This window comes from Bombus vancouverensis, chromosome 15 (genome assembly GCF_051014615.1).
Source record: "Bombus vancouverensis nearcticus chromosome 15, iyBomVanc1_principal, whole genome shotgun sequence".
NCBI lineage: Eukaryota > Metazoa > Arthropoda > Insecta > Hymenoptera > Apidae > Bombus > Bombus vancouverensis.
Window position 1 is genome coordinate 10,014,443 of NC_134925.1, and position 17,730 is coordinate 10,032,172.

At 31.5% G+C, this 17,730-nt stretch overlaps 5 protein-coding genes across 10 annotated transcripts; 2 read left to right on the forward strand and 3 right to left on the reverse strand.

The window, feature by feature from the left end:
• Window positions 1-311: 311 nt before the first annotated feature.
• LOC117166439 (tubulin alpha chain) lies at window positions 312-10,116 on the reverse strand. 5 transcript variants are annotated; one of them, XM_033350405.2, is made up of 6 exons: window positions 3,138-3,215; window positions 3,025-3,057; window positions 2,072-2,291; window positions 1,647-1,948; window positions 936-1,517; window positions 312-732 (listed from the first exon to the last, which is right to left on the reverse strand). In XM_033350405.2, the coding sequence occupies exons 3-6, from the start codon at window positions 2,274-2,276 to the stop codon at window positions 493-495; spliced, it is 1,329 nt and encodes a 442-aa protein (XP_033206296.1). In that variant the 5' UTR covers window positions 2,277-2,291; window positions 3,025-3,057; window positions 3,138-3,215; the 3' UTR covers window positions 312-492. The 5 variants fall into 5 exon arrangements, with proteins under 5 accessions (XP_033206296.1, XP_076480974.1, XP_076480976.1 ...); XM_076624859.1 differs by having other exon boundaries at window positions 2,488-3,057; XM_076624861.1 differs by lacking the exons at window positions 3,025-3,057; window positions 3,138-3,215 and adding an exon at window positions 10,048-10,116.
• On the forward strand, window positions 3,501-9,420 carry LOC117166438 (ATP-binding cassette sub-family C member 4). 2 transcript variants are annotated; one of them, XM_033350402.2, is made up of 18 exons: window positions 3,501-3,600; window positions 3,681-3,791; window positions 3,888-4,022; window positions 4,118-4,322; window positions 4,393-4,618; window positions 4,719-4,875; window positions 4,966-5,215; window positions 5,291-5,482; window positions 5,596-5,882; window positions 5,967-6,150; window positions 6,254-6,594; window positions 6,680-6,881; window positions 6,956-7,172; window positions 7,239-7,469; window positions 7,552-7,782; window positions 7,859-8,160; window positions 8,239-8,886; window positions 8,973-9,420. In XM_033350402.2, exons 1-18 carry the CDS (start codon window positions 3,527-3,529, stop codon window positions 9,051-9,053), a joined length of 4,074 nt encoding a protein of 1,357 aa, XP_033206293.2. In that variant the 5' UTR covers window positions 3,501-3,526; the 3' UTR covers window positions 9,054-9,420. The 2 variants fall into 2 exon arrangements, with proteins under 2 accessions (XP_033206293.2, XP_033206294.2); XM_033350403.2 differs by lacking the exon at window positions 7,552-7,782.
• On the reverse strand, window positions 9,529-10,823 carry Sld5 (DNA replication complex GINS protein SLD5). Its single transcript, XM_033350408.2, has 2 exons — window positions 10,378-10,823; window positions 9,529-10,307 (listed from the first exon to the last, which is right to left on the reverse strand). The coding sequence occupies exon 2, from the start codon at window positions 10,245-10,247 to the stop codon at window positions 9,591-9,593; it is 657 nt and encodes a 218-aa protein (XP_033206299.1). The 5' UTR covers window positions 10,248-10,307; window positions 10,378-10,823; the 3' UTR covers window positions 9,529-9,590.
• Window positions 10,824-11,670: 847 nt separating this feature from the next.
• On the forward strand, window positions 11,671-14,293 carry Lop1 (long wavelength sensitive opsin 1). Its single transcript, XM_033350407.2, has 6 exons — window positions 11,671-11,859; window positions 12,149-12,480; window positions 12,652-12,899; window positions 12,995-13,253; window positions 13,336-13,502; window positions 13,572-14,293. The coding sequence occupies exons 2-6, from the start codon at window positions 12,157-12,159 to the stop codon at window positions 13,705-13,707; spliced, it is 1,134 nt and encodes a 377-aa protein (XP_033206298.1). The 5' UTR covers window positions 11,671-11,859; window positions 12,149-12,156; the 3' UTR covers window positions 13,708-14,293.
• Window positions 14,100-17,671, reverse strand: LOC117166444 (rhodopsin-like). The gene is made up of 13 exons (XM_033350410.2): window positions 17,445-17,671; window positions 17,301-17,378; window positions 17,137-17,219; window positions 16,885-17,058; window positions 16,610-16,804; window positions 15,983-16,161; window positions 15,669-15,907; window positions 15,489-15,595; window positions 15,296-15,402; window positions 15,061-15,208; window positions 14,873-14,983; window positions 14,635-14,801; window positions 14,100-14,541 (listed from the first exon to the last, which is right to left on the reverse strand). Exons 1-13 carry the CDS (start codon window positions 17,509-17,511, stop codon window positions 14,427-14,429), a joined length of 1,770 nt encoding a protein of 589 aa, XP_033206301.1. The 5' UTR covers window positions 17,512-17,671; the 3' UTR covers window positions 14,100-14,426.
• Window positions 17,672-17,730: the final 59 nt, after the last annotated feature.

A 17,730-nucleotide genomic window follows, 5' to 3' on the forward strand; every position in this document is an offset into this window, starting at 1 on the left:
AATAACACGATGATATTGTCTTCAGATAATTTAAATATCTTTATTTGCGAAAGTGACAAATCACTATACCCGCGTACTTATTGTTAGTGCAATAATTATACTGACTTGGAATCTTGGATAAATTCCACTTCTACTATTTACGAAAACAGTAAGTACATTATAATTTACGAGTTTTATTTTTTCAGGTAAAAGTACTGTTTCTAGCACATAGAAATTTATTTTTAATTTAATAATACATCACCCAAAACTTCAAAGCTAACTGGGGGGAATATATTTTTGTTTATTTTATTAATATGTTTTTTTAATAAATGTTATAAAAAAATAATTTTATTAAAAAGATGAAAATAAATAAACAAATCACAAGACATAAGAAGCGTAATATAAAACACCAGTCTCTTTGTACATACAATTAATTTGATCATGCATAAGTCCTTTTGTTGGGTAGCTGAAAAATGCCGAAATACTTGCACGGATTACGTGCATTTATATATATTAATATTCCAACGAAGCATCTGGTGTGGTTGACGATTCGAGTGCGACTTCTTCGTAGTCTCTCTCTAATGCGGCGAGATCATCACGCGCTTCTGCAAACTCACCTTCCTCCATACCTTCTCCGACGTACCAATGAACGAATGCTCGCTTGTGATACATAAGATCGAACTTGTAATTTAATTTAGACCAGGCTTCCTCTATAGCTGTTGTGTTCGACAACATTGAAACCGCCCTTTGAACCTATATCATATTTAACTTTGTAATTGCATTTTAAAAATAATATATAAATTGTCTCAAAATATGTTCAAATAACTGAATTAGTGCTTCAACTATAGTATGTTTAATCCTTTAATTATAGCGTATGGAAACAATACCGTGAAACATTAAATTTGCTCTTTAATTATTACTGATAATGACAGACATATTTATGTAATAATTGATACCTTGGCGAGGTCTCCACCCGGAACAACAGTAGGTGGTTGATAATTGATGCCGACCTTAAAACCAGTTGGACACCAATCAACGAAACGTATACAACTTTTCCTCTTCATAGCCGCAATTGCCGCGTTCACATCCTTTGGTACCACCTCTCCGCGATAAAGTAGGCAACAGGCCATATATTTTCCTTCTCGAGGATCGCATTTGACCATTTGATTGGATGCCTCGAAGCATTCGGACGTTATTTCTGCTACAGACATCCCTTCGTGGAAAGCTTTATCAGCCGAAACCACCGGCGCATAAGTCGCCAGTGGGAAATGAATCCTAGGATATGGTACTAAGTTCGTTTGAAATTCCGTTAGATCTACGTTCAGAGCACCATCGAATCTCAAAGAGGCAGTTATCGATGATACCACTTGGCTGATAAGGCGATTCAGATTCGCGTATGAAGGCCGCTCGATACCAAGCTTCCTTCTACATATATCATAAATTGCTTCGTTATCCACCATAAACGCGCAATCCGAATGACCGATTGTAGTGTGAGTTGTCAGAATCGAGTTGTATGGTTCTACGACGGCGGTAGATACCTACACATTATTTTTCTTTACGTAAGGATACTGTGTTACCCAACTTCCCATCATATATACAAGGTAATTATAGATAAAACAAACGCGAAAAAAATATCTATCAATTTCTTTCTTTTTGGCTTTGCATACTTGTGGTGCTGGATATACGGCAAATTCTAATTTGCTCTTTTTCCCATAATCATCGGACAGTTTTTGCATAAGCAACGAAGTGAATCCCGACCCGGTGCCTCCTCCAAACGAGTGGAAGACGAAGAATCCTTGAAGTCCAGTACATTGATCCGTCAACCTTCTCACTCGATCCATTACAGAGTCTATTACTTCCCTACCGATGGAATAATGACCACGAGCATAATTGTTTGCAGCATCTTCTTTACCCGTGATTAATTGTTCAGGGTGATATAATTGCTTGTAAGCTCCTATCCTTACTTCGTCTATAGGAAGTTTTGAAATATTCGTATTTTTAACATCACTCGTTATATCAGCCTTCCATAGAGCTTCAAAAGATTTTACGATTTATACAGTTAAAATTTTCTTTTTACGGAAATTAAACTAACCAACGACCGTAGGCTCTAAATCAACCATCACAGCACGCGGTACCATCTTGCCAGAACTGGTTTCATTGAAAAAGGTATTAAAACAATCGTTTGTTCCGGACACTTTGTCTGATGGTATCGTTCCATCCGGTTGAATTCCATGTTCCAAACAATACAATTCCCAACACGCATTACCCATTTGAACACCTGCTTGACCCACGTGCATTGAAATACACTCACGCTGAAGCAAAATTTATAACTTCCGTTAACGATTAAAAATTAAATAAAAATAGTCTTCTGCAATAAAAAAAAATGCTCTACATCGTTTGTAACTTGAGAATAAACATATGTAATTCATTTTACATTGTACTGAACATTGTTAAAAAGAGATATATTGCTTGTGTAATAGAGTATTATGAATTTCATTTACGTCATACCATTTTGATTACTTTAGAATAACACGTATATCTTGAAATATTATTTGAAATTTTCTTGGATTGTCGAACCGAAAAAGAATTAAAGATTTTTCTTAATTACAAGAAATTTTGGAAGTCAGTCATCCGCTACCCAAGAAAAATCCTGTGACAATTTACTTCAGTTGTCCGGACAACGAAATTGTGTAATGAAAATAACAAAAAAAAAGGAAAGTTGAAAGTCATCATATATATTGAAAGTCATCATATATATTGAAAGTCATCATATATATTCTTTAATTGATATTTTCATCGAATAAAACACGAAAACCTTGATAAAATGACAAACATATGTTCATTACATTATGTTCATGTTAGATTATATTAGATCACATTATATTACACGATAAGCTTATCTACATAGTTACAGAAGTTTCATAAGTTTTTTCATTTATTGCTTTTATTTATCTTAGTTCCTTATCTCCATAAAACATTACTCATTGCAATTTTTAATTGAATACATGATCAGTGCTTGTAAATATATTTTTTAACGCAATTCACCTTGTTCTCATATTATATATGATCCATTGCATGCTGCGAATAAAAAAGGAAGGATATAATTCTTCCTTCCCTTTCATTAGTACAATTTCTAGAAATAGATAGTTAAAAATAACCTGTTAATGTTTGGGATAAGTTAATGCCCTTGACATTTTCATCACATCCTATCTTCCCACGAATACTATGCATTACTGTGCAATAGTTTGTGATCTCGAGAGCCTTATGTAATTACATACGTTCAATCGATCGTGCGCGTGTTGTGCACGTGTCATGATTTGTTGAATCATTTCTTAATAGGTTCCTTACTATCTCGTAACAGAAAACTCCTAGCAATTAGTTGAGAGAAACAGAATTGTTACTCGTGACTCCTTAATGATGACGCGAAGAATTACTGTTGAATTAACGTAAATGTACCTAATGCTTTTTAGAGTGACTACTCAAATTCTTTTGTGCGGCATGGTTTATTCTTGTAGAAATAGCTGTACTATGTGTAAAACGATCGATCATGGATTCTAGTAAGAAGTATGACAATCCCAATCCAAAATTAACGGCGAATGTTTTTAGTAAACTGATCTTTTGGTAAGTTTTCTATGTTAATTATAATAATTTTTTTAAAATAGAGCTATTGTTATATAAAAATATTTATTATAATATTTAAGGTGGCTGAAACCTCTATTCTGGTATGCTAAGGATCATGATCTTGAGATTAAAGATATCTATAATGTCATGCCAAATGATGTTAGTCAACATCTTGGAGATAAACTCGAGAGGTAATAAGCATATGTACATAAGGATAATACCAATATTTTGGAACTGATAAAATTCATATCATGAACTATGTTTGTATTGTCTCCATTCTTGTTTAGGAACTGGATTAAAGAAGTTAAGTCCGCAGAAGGAGCAAATAGAAAACCTAAATTTTTTAATGCTTTAAGAAAAACATTTATGTGGTCATTTGCTCACTATGGAGGATGGCAGTTTTTTTTAGCAGTTGTTTTAAGGTAAGAGCGAGAAGTTTCTTATTGCATAATTTTTATCATTATAATATATATTATTCACTATTATTGTATAATTTTTAATCACTATGGAATTCTAGGGTTATTCAACCATATGTGCTAGGTCTTCTTATCTGGCACTTTGATCCTAGAGCAACATCCACAGCTAATGAAGCATACATTTATGCTTCAGCTGTTATACTTATAGTCTTATGTGGAGCTTTAATTACTCATCATTCTATGTTAGGTTTAATGGAAGTTGGAATGAGAGTGAGAATAGCATGTTCCTCTCTAATGTATAGAAAGGTGAAAACAAATTATTATCCATAAATTTATATTTATCAACTATTGTTACTTAAAATACCATTGCTTTTAGATTTTGCGTTTGTCAAGATCTGCTACTAATGTTACTACTCCTGGACAAATTATAAACATAATGTCAAATGATGTAGCAAGATTTGAACAATTATTTATAGCATTGCATTATATTTGGATCTTACCCATTCAAGGTGCTCTGATTACTTTTATGATATGGGAAAGTGTAGGAATCGCATCTTTAGCTGGTGTTTTTCTTATAACTATGCAAACTGTACCTGTTCAAGGTATGTACATATGTCATCATGTATCACTATTACAATTTTGTTTGTGTAATAGCCTTTTAAATTATAAAAGAAGAAACTAACTAACGTGGTTTTATTGTAGGATATCTAGGAAAATGGGTATCAAAATTAAGATTAAAAATCGCAGTTAGGACTGACGAAAGAGTAAGATTAATGTCAGAAATAATTGGTGGAATTCAAGTTATTAAAATGTATACTTGGGAACAACCATTTGAAAAACTTGTTAGCTTTGTTAGAAGGTTTTCTTCAGTGTTTTGTTATGTTATTATTATTGTTATACAAGTATTATAAATTATTAAATGTGTTTAAAATGTATAATTACTTTTTAGTCAGGAGATAGACGTACTAACAGTTGCATCGTACTTACGAGGTTTTACCTTAGCTACTTTTGTGTTTACCGAACGTACAACATTATACTTTACAATTATGGCATATGTACTTCTCGGCAACACTATATCTGCCGATAAAGTATTTTCGATGGCACAATATTTCAATATCCTCCAACTTACTATGGCTATATTATACCCTATGGCTGTATCTGCTGCTGCAGAGGCTCATGTATCTATTAAGAGACTTGAAGTAAGAGAAATAATTATTATCGTTTTGTTCTATGTAGATTTTATATATGTAATTTATAACATAACATTTTTTTAGAATTTCCTTTTATTGAAAGAAAATAATAACATAATCCAGTCACAACAAACCAGTGGAGATGGTAGTATTATGATGAAAAATATTACAGCATCTTGGACAGAAAACACAATTGCAAATACGTTACATGATATCAATGTTCAAATAGAACCTGGTAAGCTTTATGCTATTGTTGGTTCAGTTGGTGCAGGAAAGGTAATATATCCTCATACATACATACATATATATATATATATATATATCTTCAAAAAGTAATGTCTTCATTGTTTGTAATGCAGAATGCTGCTAATCTTCATGTACATTTTCAGAGTTCATTTCTTCAATTAATTTTAAAGGAACTACAACAGTCACATGGAGAAATAAAAGTAAATGGTACTGTATCTTATGCTAGTCAAGAAGCATGGTTATTTTCGGGTACAGTGCGCAATAATATACTTTTTGGGCAGTCTTATGATAAAGAAAAGTATAATGATGTTGTTAGAGCATGTACTCTCATTAAAGATTTTCAGCAGTTTAATTACGGCGACAGAACTTTAGTTGGAGATAGAGGTGCAGCACTCAGTGGTGGTCAACGAGCAAGAATTAATTTAGCTAGGTACATATCGACAAGAAATAAACGGTATTATGTTGAAATATTAACTTTAAGAACCACTTTTAATTCAAATGATCATTACAACAGGGCTGTATATAGGAACGCGCATATTTATTTATTGGATGATCCATTATCCGCAGTCGATACTCACGTAGGAAAACAATTGTTCAATGAATGCATCAAAAATTATCTTCGAAATAAAACAAGAATTCTTGTAACACATCAGGTTCAATATTTGAAAGATTGCGATTACATTATTCTATTAAACAATGTAAGTAGTAATAATCAAAACTGTCATTATTATATTACTATGCTATTTTTATGTTATATTACTTTTATAACATTGTTATGTTATAAAGTAATGTTTATTTTAGGGCAAAATCGAATGTGAAGGTACATTTACAGAAATTCAAAGCAAACGTACAGACTTTTTACATATGCTTTCGACAGAAGAAAATAAAGGAGATTCGGAAGTCATGGAAATTGATGATAATACTAATCCTGATTTATCTATTAATTATGGTAATGGTAAAGATGATGATGAAACAGAACCAAAAGAAACTGAGGAATTAATGGCAAAAGGAAACGTTTCTAAATCTCTTTATTGGAAATATTTTCGAGCTGGAGGATCTGTCTTAATGATTCTGATTTTTGTATGGTCTTTAATTTTTGGACAGATTGGAAGTAGTGGTTGCGATTATTGGGTTGCTTATTGGTTAGTATCTATTATTATTTCCTTTTAATAAGAGTTATCTTGTGTATTATCTCTCCTTTTTTGTTTTGTTCTTTTTTCTTTTTAGGACAAAACAAGAAGAAATACGCATTAAACGCAATAGTATTAATCATACAGTTCAACTATCGGAACAAAACCACACAGTACCGTTTTCCGCTGACGGAGATACAAATAAATCAATAAATGAAACGACTTTATTGGAGATGGATGATTTTAATAGTACAATTTCAAAATTGTACCCATTAAAAAATGAAAGTTTTGATAATATTGTTAGTAATTTTACTTTGCTTCTTTTCCATTTAAGAAATAGCGACGAATCTTATTTTTTATTTTATACGTATAGACGTGGACTATTAACGCGAGGTCCAATACAGTTTACCTCCATCGTGACACTGCTTTGTGGATTTATGGAGCATTCATCCTTACAAGTATTGTATTGACATCCACAAGAAATATTGTATTTTATAAAATATGTATGAATGCTAGTAAAAATCTTCATAATCTTATGTTCTCGTGTTTATTAAAAGCGCCGATGCTATTTTTTGATACACATCCTTCTGGTAAGTATTTAAAATTATATAAAATAAAATTATACAAAATAAAAATATTATAATGTTAAATTTTAGGTCGCATTCTAAATCGTTTCTCAAAGGATGTTGGATCAGTAGATGAAATTTTACCAAGAACGATGATAGAATCCATCCAAATATTTACAGTAATGGTTGGAATTTTAGTTCAAGTTTTCATTATTAATTGGTGGACAATATTTCCAATGTTTATCATGGGTTTCTTATATTGGCAAATACGAAATATTTATCTTAAAACTGCGCAAGATATGAAACGCTTTGAAGGAACTAGTAAGCATTTTGTAATTTATTAGATAAATATTATTCAGAATGATTAATGTAATATTATTAACAATTCTCTATAAAATTTTAGCCAAAAGTCCTGTTTTCTCCCATGTTAGTTCTTCCTTATTAGGACTAACAACAATTCGTTCTGCTTGCGCGCATAACATGGTTCGGAAAGAATTCGACGTTCACCAAGATCTTCATACTAGTGCTTATTACTTGACAATAGCAACAAGTACTGCTTTTGGATTTGCATTAGATGTTGTGTCTATTTGTTTTATTGCTTTTATTACCTATAGCTTCATCATATTGGATGATGGTAATTTATAAATTTATGCTGTCATCAGAAAAGTAATTAACATTATGTTATTAAATATCTATTCACATATTTTTAGGAAATACATTTGCGGGAAATGTAGGATTAGCCATATCTCAAGTATTAATATTATGTGGAATGCTTCAGCATGGAATGCGTCAAACTGCGGAAACAATATCGCAAATGACAAGTGTAGAACGAATTCTACAATTTACACAGCTCGATAAAGAGGGACCATTTGAAAGTGAACCTAATAAAAAACCGTCTGCACAGTGGCCTTCTAAAGGAGAAATAAATTTCGATCATTTATATTTACGCTATGAAGATTCCGCACCACCAGTTCTTAAAGATTTATGTTTTACCATTAAATCTGGAGAAAAGGTAATTTATTATTGTTTATCAACAAAATTAGCATATTATCTATATATTTAAATTAACCGTTAAGTGTTGCATTTTTAGGTAGGAATAGTCGGTCGCACTGGTGCTGGTAAAACCTCTTTGATATCAGCTTTGTTTCGTTTGGCTAAACTCGAAGGTGCTATTTACATAGATAAATTAGATACAAAACAAATAGGTCTTCATGAATTACGAAGGAAAATTTCTATTATCCCACAAGAACCTGTATTATTCTCAGCGACGCTTCGAGATAATCTCGATCCATTTCATGATTTTGATGATGCTACTCTTTGGGCTGCCCTCGAGGATGTAGAATTAAAATTAAGTGTTTCTTCTCTAGACTATAATGTTGATCAAGGTGGAGCTAATTTCAGTGTGGGGCAAAGACAGTTACTCTGTTTAGCTCGAGCGATCTTAAGAAATAATAAGATTCTGCTTCTTGATGAAGCTACCGCTAATGTCGATCCTGCGACAGATGCCTTAATACAGAAGACTATTCGACAAAAATTCAAGAGTTGCACGGTATTAACCATAGCACATAGATTGAATACAATCATGGATAGCAACAAAGTGCTAGTTATGGATCATGGAAAAGCAATTGAATTTGATCATCCCTATGTTCTACTTAAAAATGAGCAAAGCCATTTCACTAGTATGGTTAAAGAAACTGGGAAGCTAATGTTTGAACAACTCAAAAAAATTGCAGAAGAGGTATATTCATATTAAATATTCTCTTGTTTATAATATCTGTTTATAACAATTTGTTGTAATTTGTATAAATTTTTATCAAATTTTAGGCTTATAACAGTGTCTGCACCGATGCAGAATTGCAGTCACTGCCACAAATTCATAATGGTGAAACAGTGAAAGATAATTAGAATTTTGGTAAATACTAATATTGTTCCTACTTACATAATTATTTATTTTATATTTAATGTATAATGACACTTCTTGCGATCAAAACTTCTTTGAAATACTCCAGCTATAATTTTTTAAACTTTGTTTAATGTAAAAATATTGTCCATACATAGTGAGAATGTTCACAAGTAAATTTGCATAAGCAGCATAAGTTTGCATCTGCAAAGCATTGTACTTCATATATAATAGTATTTTTGATATTGTTTAGATATTTTATAATGCAAAATATATTTTATATATGTTGAAAAAGATTACTATATGAAATTATATGTAAATTCAATGTACAATTACTTTTTAATAAAATATATGTACACAAATGTATATATATACATATACATATTGTCCCAAACTTTTTCTATAATTTTTTGTAACAAATTAATTACACAGATCTATTCTAATATATTAATTTTGTATACTGTAAATAATAAGACTTCATTATATAATGACTATAAAAAGTATTAGATTTCTTTATTCACACTATTAAATTGTATAAGATATTAGATTAATTTAACAGCACCAGTTTTAACTAAATCAGCTACAGCACTATATTGTATAATATGTTGGGAGCCTGGTTCAAGATCTATTTCTTCGTCCATTGAACCAGGAAGTAAGATTCCATTAATTCTATCATTAGCCCTTAAAAATACATATGCTTGCATATTAGGTTTTACAGCTAATGTATCAACTTCAAATGTCTGAAAATTTCCAGGCATATGTTGCAAAGCAACTGTTTTAAAAAGTGTTTCGATACTTGCAAGAAACTCTTTCGCAAATTGTAGCTCTGCAACTGATAAGTAACAATCCTCAGAAGATCTGTTAGCTTCTTGAGAAAGTATGTGAATGGTATATTTCTCAATTTTCTCTAATCGAGCCCTGAGATAATTACTTATCATATATTTAATCCTATCTAATTCCATTCTATGTATCATTAATCTTAGATCTCCTTTGTCTAACCTCTTCATGTTTTCTTCCATATGTGTGATTTGCTGCAGCATACACTCAATCAAATCAGACCGGTGTGGTAAAATCTCAGGAGCGAATTTTTCGTTTAGCCAAGCTTCCTCTATCGCTAATAAAACACTTTGAGCAGTTAGTTCTTCCTCTTCCTGATCACTGTCCTCTGCTATCAATTGTGCTCCTGTATCAACTTCCATGTTTTGTATCGTTTACAAAAAGTTAGCGATCTTATAAACTTTTTAATAAATATACTTTCACTGAAATATTAATTCGTGCTTTAATAATAACTTAATTACTACAATATCGGTTAATCACTGAACAACGTACAAAAAATCATAGTATTAACTTCCAAAATACAGACAAGTTCGATAGTAGGGTTTATCGAAACGCTAAGAGGTTACATTTCTCGAACAGGTGTTCTGTTATTTATATTATATGATTCATATTCTATACAAAATATGTTATATATAGTTTATATTTTTCCACAAATACTGTAAAAGCTACTATATGTAATAAAAAATTGTAATAAAAATTAATAAAAAAAAACAAATGAACGAATTAAATATTGTTATTTATTATACATAAAATTTGTCCATATATAGACATATATTACAAATACATATGTACGAAAATACAACTGAATGCAAGAAGGATTTTTTCTTATCTTATACGTGTTTTTTCTTCAAAGAACTGTATGATACTGATTTGTTCATCAAATCATCAATTCGTTTCTAAGTCGATTGTCATTTTATGGATAATATAAACTGTTCTGCCAGCGCGCATGTTATCGTTTTAAATTCAGCGAGTCATAAATAACTTAGCCCTAAGAATGGGAAGATTAAATTACCTATGTATTATGCACCATGTGACTGAATTCGATATTTCTCATTATTTAAACTTGAACCGCGAAATGTATTTTTAAATTTGAAATAGATACATATGTACATGAATGAATGATTATATAATAATTATTATTTTTAGATTATTTCTATATTTCGATTTAAGTACTATGAAAGAACGTGAATGATATTACGTAATCATGATATATATGGATTTATGAAGAAGTTAATTTCTGAGAAAACCACATAAGGGTGGTTTCTCGAAGAATGTGACTACCCAAGTTAATGAAAAAGAAGAAGAGTACATTACATACGCTATTATAATAAGCTTCTTATAGCATGAAACCATATTAAAGTTTAAATCTACATAAAACTTATATAGATATCGAAATCACGAGTTTACTAATATATTCGCTTAATTATTGTATCTCATTCTTCGAATCGATGGAATAGACGAAGACGAAAGAACGAACAAGAGTCTCTCGTTTTTTTCTTTGAATGTATGTCAAACAACTAAGAATGCAGGCGGATATTACTGTAGGGATTATGGTTCGAAGTTAAATATAAAAGATGTAGAAGGGTATCAAAAGGATATGGCGATTCTTCGTGTTCTATTCCTACTTTAGCGTTGTAAGGTTTCTGTGTGTGGCACTAAAGATACACCAAAGGTATTCTTAAATCCTCGTTAACTTAATAAAGTCCTTCTTAAGACTGTTTACCGTCTTAGATCGTAACAACATATAGAAAACTAAACGTAAGGGTACATATGGCAGGGTCGAAGTAAGAAATCGGTTCATATTTAAACGAAAGTCGAACGGCGGTGACACGAGCCGCATCCAACAGTGGACCTAACAGCCTACCTACAACCTTCTGTTAAATTTCAAAAACCTATCGCGGTCAACCGAAATCGAACTGAGACGTGTACTTGGATTAGTTCGTTCTACCACGATTTTCTCCAAGTAGCCTAAAGGTGAGAAACGGAAACGGAGTGATGGTGTTTCGTTCATTTCAAGTGTTCTCGGAAAGTCTGTGCATTAAAATTTTCTGATAATGTTACATAACTTATTTATAGTGATGATAGAACCCAGACTTGGGCAAATTTGATTTGAAACGATAAGTCTATTGTACTTTATCTACTGTTGAACATTTTGTATTTTGAACTATTCATTCGAACTATTTGAATGTTTAAATAATCAAAAGGAAAGAAGGAGGAAAGAAAGAAAGCACAAAGTCTTAAGGGAGTGTTTGAACATTTACAGATTTAAGGATGATTTCTGCTTTGGGACCCAGTTATGAGGCATACGCATATGGAGCCCAAAGGTTTGCAAATCAAACGGTGGTTGACAAGGTTCCACCTGATATGCTCCATTTAATCGACGCCCACTGGTATCAGTTTTCACCACTAAATCCGATGTGGCACGCAATCCTTGGATTTGTAATAGGTCTGCTTGGTTTCATCTCGGTTTCGGGAAATGGCATGGTCGTCTATATATTCCTTTCGACAAAGAGTCTTCGCACGCCAAGTAATTTGTTTGTAATCAACCTTGCTATCAGCGATTTCCTTATGATGTTCTGCATGTCTCCACCTATGGTGCGTAAAAAAGCAATTTTTATTTTTCCGATCCTTCAAATAATTCCAATCGAAAAGTGATATCTCAACTGTATAGTATCAACTAACTGTATAGTATACTGTATCACCATTAGAAATATTATCTCAACTCAAGCATATGGAATAAATTTGATATAATTTGTTGTTTAACAGGTGATCAATTGCTATTATGAGACATGGGTACTTGGGCCTCTCTTCTGTCAAATCTACGCAATGTTGGGCTCCTTGTTCGGATGTGGCTCCATATGGACGATGACGATGATTGCATTCGATAGGTACAACGTGATCGTCAAAGGTTTATCTGGTAAGCCATTGACCATTAACGGAGCTCTCCTTCGTATACTGGGGATATGGTTGTTCTCCCTGATTTGGACTATCGCACCTATGTTTGGCTGGAATAGGTAATTCGGTTGATCGCGATAATATTTTGATAAGTGTTATTAATATTTCATTCGAGGATTGATTACGAGTAACGAAACTTGATTCTGTTTTTTAGATATGTACCAGAAGGTAACATGACCGCGTGTGGCACTGATTACTTCAGCAAAGATATAGTATCCGTCTCCTACATCCTATTATATAGCATCTGGGTTTACTTCTTCCCGCTGTTCCTCATCATTTGGAGTTACTGGTATATTATCCAGGCGGTAGCTGCCCACGAGAAGAATATGCGCGAGCAAGCCAAAAAGATGAACGTAGCTTCTCTGCGATCATCTGAAAATCAAAATACTAGTGCCGAGTGTAAATTGGCAAAAGTATGTAATAAATTTCTAATGTAATGAATATTTTATTTTAGACTTTCTTTACTTATAACGGGATATTTTATAATGATTCTAGGTTGCCCTTATGACAATCTCCTTATGGTTCATGGCTTGGACCCCGTATCTGGTCATCAACTGGTCTGGCATCTTCAGTCTCGTTAAGATCAGTCCGCTTTACACAATTTGGGGTTCTCTATTTGCCAAAGCCAATGCAGTTTACAATCCGATCGTTTATGGAATTAGGTAGTTATATTTACATAAGTTTAAATCAATATAAAATTAAACTTTTCTTTTCCTTTTCCTCTCTTCCAGCCACCCGAAATACCGAGCTGCGCTGTTTGCAAGATTCCCATCATTGGCATGCGCCGCCGAACCAGCACCCACGGACGCTACATCTACTGTTTCTGGTACAACTACTGTTGCAGACAACGAAAAATCAAATGCATAAAACAATAATATATGCCATGGCTGCACCTTACTTATATTCGAACTGTGACACGGTCAATCAGAAGAATATAGATTAAAATATACCTAACTAGGTAAGAATAACACCAAATTTTATTACAGACACGATTTGTAAATATTAACACCTGATATGACATTAAGAAATATTTTTTATCGATAACAAAACTATCAATGTGGTCAATTAGACATTCAAAATTAAAGCAGTTTAAATCGAATATGTTCGAACATTCAAAAGTATAGCCTAATGGCCAGCACATCTAATTCGGTAAGGAACAACTCCAGTATACAAAGTCATTGTATACGCGACATTAAATGATCAATATTTGAATCGCCTGTGATTGAATGCGTGATGCGCATCTCACCACAATGCGGATCATTTTACATCAATTCATAGGTATGATTTTAATTTTGTACATTTATTGCGTAACAATATACATGGTCACTTTGGTACACCAGGTAACAGCTCTATGTTTACTAGATTAGTAAGCACATCACATTCACCATGAAACATGAAGGGAACATCTGTACCTTAATTTTATAAAAGCAAATAAATTCTGCAAGCAACTGTATCTATAAATTTCATTATTTCCTTTAAAAGTGCGAGCACCTCCTTCTTAAATCAATTTTCGGATAATATTTAATTTACAAAACATTCTATGTATTTACAATAAAATAAAATAACATTCAAGTTTTCGATTCATTTTATGAGTTTCCACCAGCTTCTGAAGTTTTCTCCCCTCCAGCGGTTTGTTCTTCCGTTGAGCCACATACTAAGAACGGTAGTTTTTCCTTTAACGCGGCTCTGTATTTTGGATGACTATATGGTATATTTATAAAATAGATCGTTAGCATTATTTTTTATTCATTGTTTTTTGTTAAGGTGGCATTAATGTATTCGTAAAATACATACCTAATTCCATAAACGATCGGATTATATATTGCATTCGCTTTCGCGAAGAGAGAACCCCATATTGTGAAAAGGGGTGTGATCAGAGATCGATTAAATATTCCAATGTAATTGATCACAAGATATGGTGTCCATGCCATAAACCATAGCGATATTGTCGTTAGTGCTACCTAAAAAATATATTTATATTTCATAGAATTAAAATTAACGCTTTAATTAAGTTAAATACACAATGCGGTACCTTTGCTAATTTTGCTTCAGCACTAGCACCTTGATTTTCTCCAGATCGTAAAGAAGCGACATTCATTTTTTTTGCTTGTTCTTTCATCGCTTTCTCATGTGCTGCAACAGCCTATAAAATGATAATGAATGTATTACAGTTACACATATATAACTAATAATTAACATAATTTCAAAATACATACTTACTGAAACAATAAAATAATAGCTATAAATAATGGTGAATAATGGAGTGTAATAGACAAAAAAAGAATAAACTAATATATACGACTTGGAGACCCAATCTTGTGTAAGGTAATCTGTTCCACATGCTGTCATATTACCCTCTGGAACATATCTGATTGATAAGTACGGTATATTAATAATTAAGCATACTCACTAGTTTACATATATAGGAGATACATTTTCATAATCAAGATATTACCTATTCCACCCTACTAAAGGTAAGATTGTCCATATTAAACCAAAAGACCATATACCCAAAATTTGAATTATGGATCTTTTGATGGTAAGAGGTGTTCCGGACATCCCCTAAGAATATTCCACTTTCTTATAATATTATTCTTATTGTAATTATTAACATACCTATTTATATATGTGTACATGTGCATGTATACCTTCACTATAACATTATATCTATCTAAAGCAATAGCTGTCATGGTCCATATAGAAGCGCATCCACATAATGATCCAACCATTGCATAAATATCACACATTAAGGGGCCTAAATAAAAGTTTTAAAACATAAAGTTTTGTAAAATTAAGTTTTTCGAAATTATATGATAAAAATTTCTTACCAAGAACCCATGTTTCATAAAAGCAGCAAATTACCATAGGTGGACACATGAAACCCATCATAATGAAATCGGAAAAAGCAAGATTTACCACAAGAAGATTACTTGGTGTTCTTAGAGATGGTGTCATTATAAATACATAAACCACTACACCATTACCACACCATCCCATAATACCTAATACTATCATAACTAAACCTAAGACTTTATGCCATAATGGGTTCAACGGAGGAAACCGATACCTATATTTCAAAATTTAATAAAATAATATCAACATGGACTTCATTGCTATTAAAAATAACAAATGTGCTAATTACCAATATGTATCAATTAAATGTAACATCTCCTCAGGCACTTTACTAACAACTGTTTGATTATTGAAACGCATTATTTGCCTTGCAAAATGTGGTTCTGTAGTAGTTGTTAAAATGGAAATATTTGGAGGCATGGCTCCAATGAAACAAGGAGTTGTTGCATTGAATGTATACATCATAAACTGGCTTTACAAACTGAATTTAAATTCACACTACAATATAATTTTGCGTAACATATTTCTTTTAACTGTTCACATACTACAACTGCAACTACAAGTAGACTACTCTTCTTTTATATGCTTGATATGGTAAGATCCAATAAAGTCATCCAATAAAATATTCAAATGAATTTATGTATAGCCTTAATAAATGCATTTATATTGCTCTTACAAAGGATAGTATGATGTATGAACATTACCGTCATTTTAAATTTAGGGTAATCTAATCAAAGTGAAACTTTACATATGCTCTTAAGTGTAAATTGGAATAATCAATATAGATTCAGTTAATACATGATGTCTTATTATAATATACAGCTAAAAAAAAGTGACTTAAATATATTCTATGTATATAATTTATATATTTTATTACATAAAATATAATTATATTACAAAGTCATCATTTTATTGCTCTTGAAAGTCTACGAATGTGTTGACTGTAACCTTCTTGAAGAGCCTCTTCTAATTGTTGTGTTATGTGTGATAAATTAACAGGGTCAGTCTGAAGTAATACATGCTCAATGTTTTCATCCTTGCCAGGATCCTTTATAGATAAATCCAAAGTAATGAGAGGAGCAACTTGTTTCAATAATGCTCTTGAAGCAATCTATGAAAAAATACATTACATATAATATAAAAATATGATATATTAAAGATGCAAAGTTCAAGGATGAAATAATATAATACCTGGACTTCAAATCTCCATTCCATATCATGGTATTCTGGCAACTTAAATCCAATATCTCTGAGTGTATCCAATATTTCATCTTTTTTAACATTATATAATTTACTTAATATAACTTCTTGTTGTTCAGAGAAACCTAAAGATATTATTGAATCTCTAAAGTCCTCAGAATTTAGCTGGAAAAGTTGAATATTAGTTAAATAATATTTTATAAATTAAGAGAAATACAAATAGATTAATAAAATTTATGTTACCTTATATCTACAACTCTCTATTAATAAATTAACAAGTCCTTCCACTGAATTCTTAATTACACTTACTTCAACATCCAATTTCTCTGGAAAAAACAATTAAATTTTTAACACTAGACTTTCCTTTTAATTATTTTATATAAATAAGTAAAAATGTGTTTACTTACGAGCTGCTGCGTTATATAATTTAATATTTGGCCCTTTTTGCAAATAATCTAGTGCTAATTTGCAAAAATCTTGTAAAACTGGAAAAGATACGTAATTATTATTTTATAATGAAGTAAATCTGCAATAAAAATAATTTTACATACCTTGCGGTGTATATCCTATAAGAAGTAATACATGTTTTTTATGATCCGGTTTTAATGTTAATAACATTATTTTATTTTATTAAAAATAATACTATATAACTATTTACGTTAAATTTGATATGTGAATGACGGAGTTGTCAATCGCAAAACTTGCAAGCGATAGAAGAATCGCCATATTTACGAATGTAGAACGTACACTATGTTTGTATTCTTGGGATATAAAAAGTACTGAATTTTTCATTCATATCTGTTCATATTAAAAATATGTTATAAATTTTGTCTATAA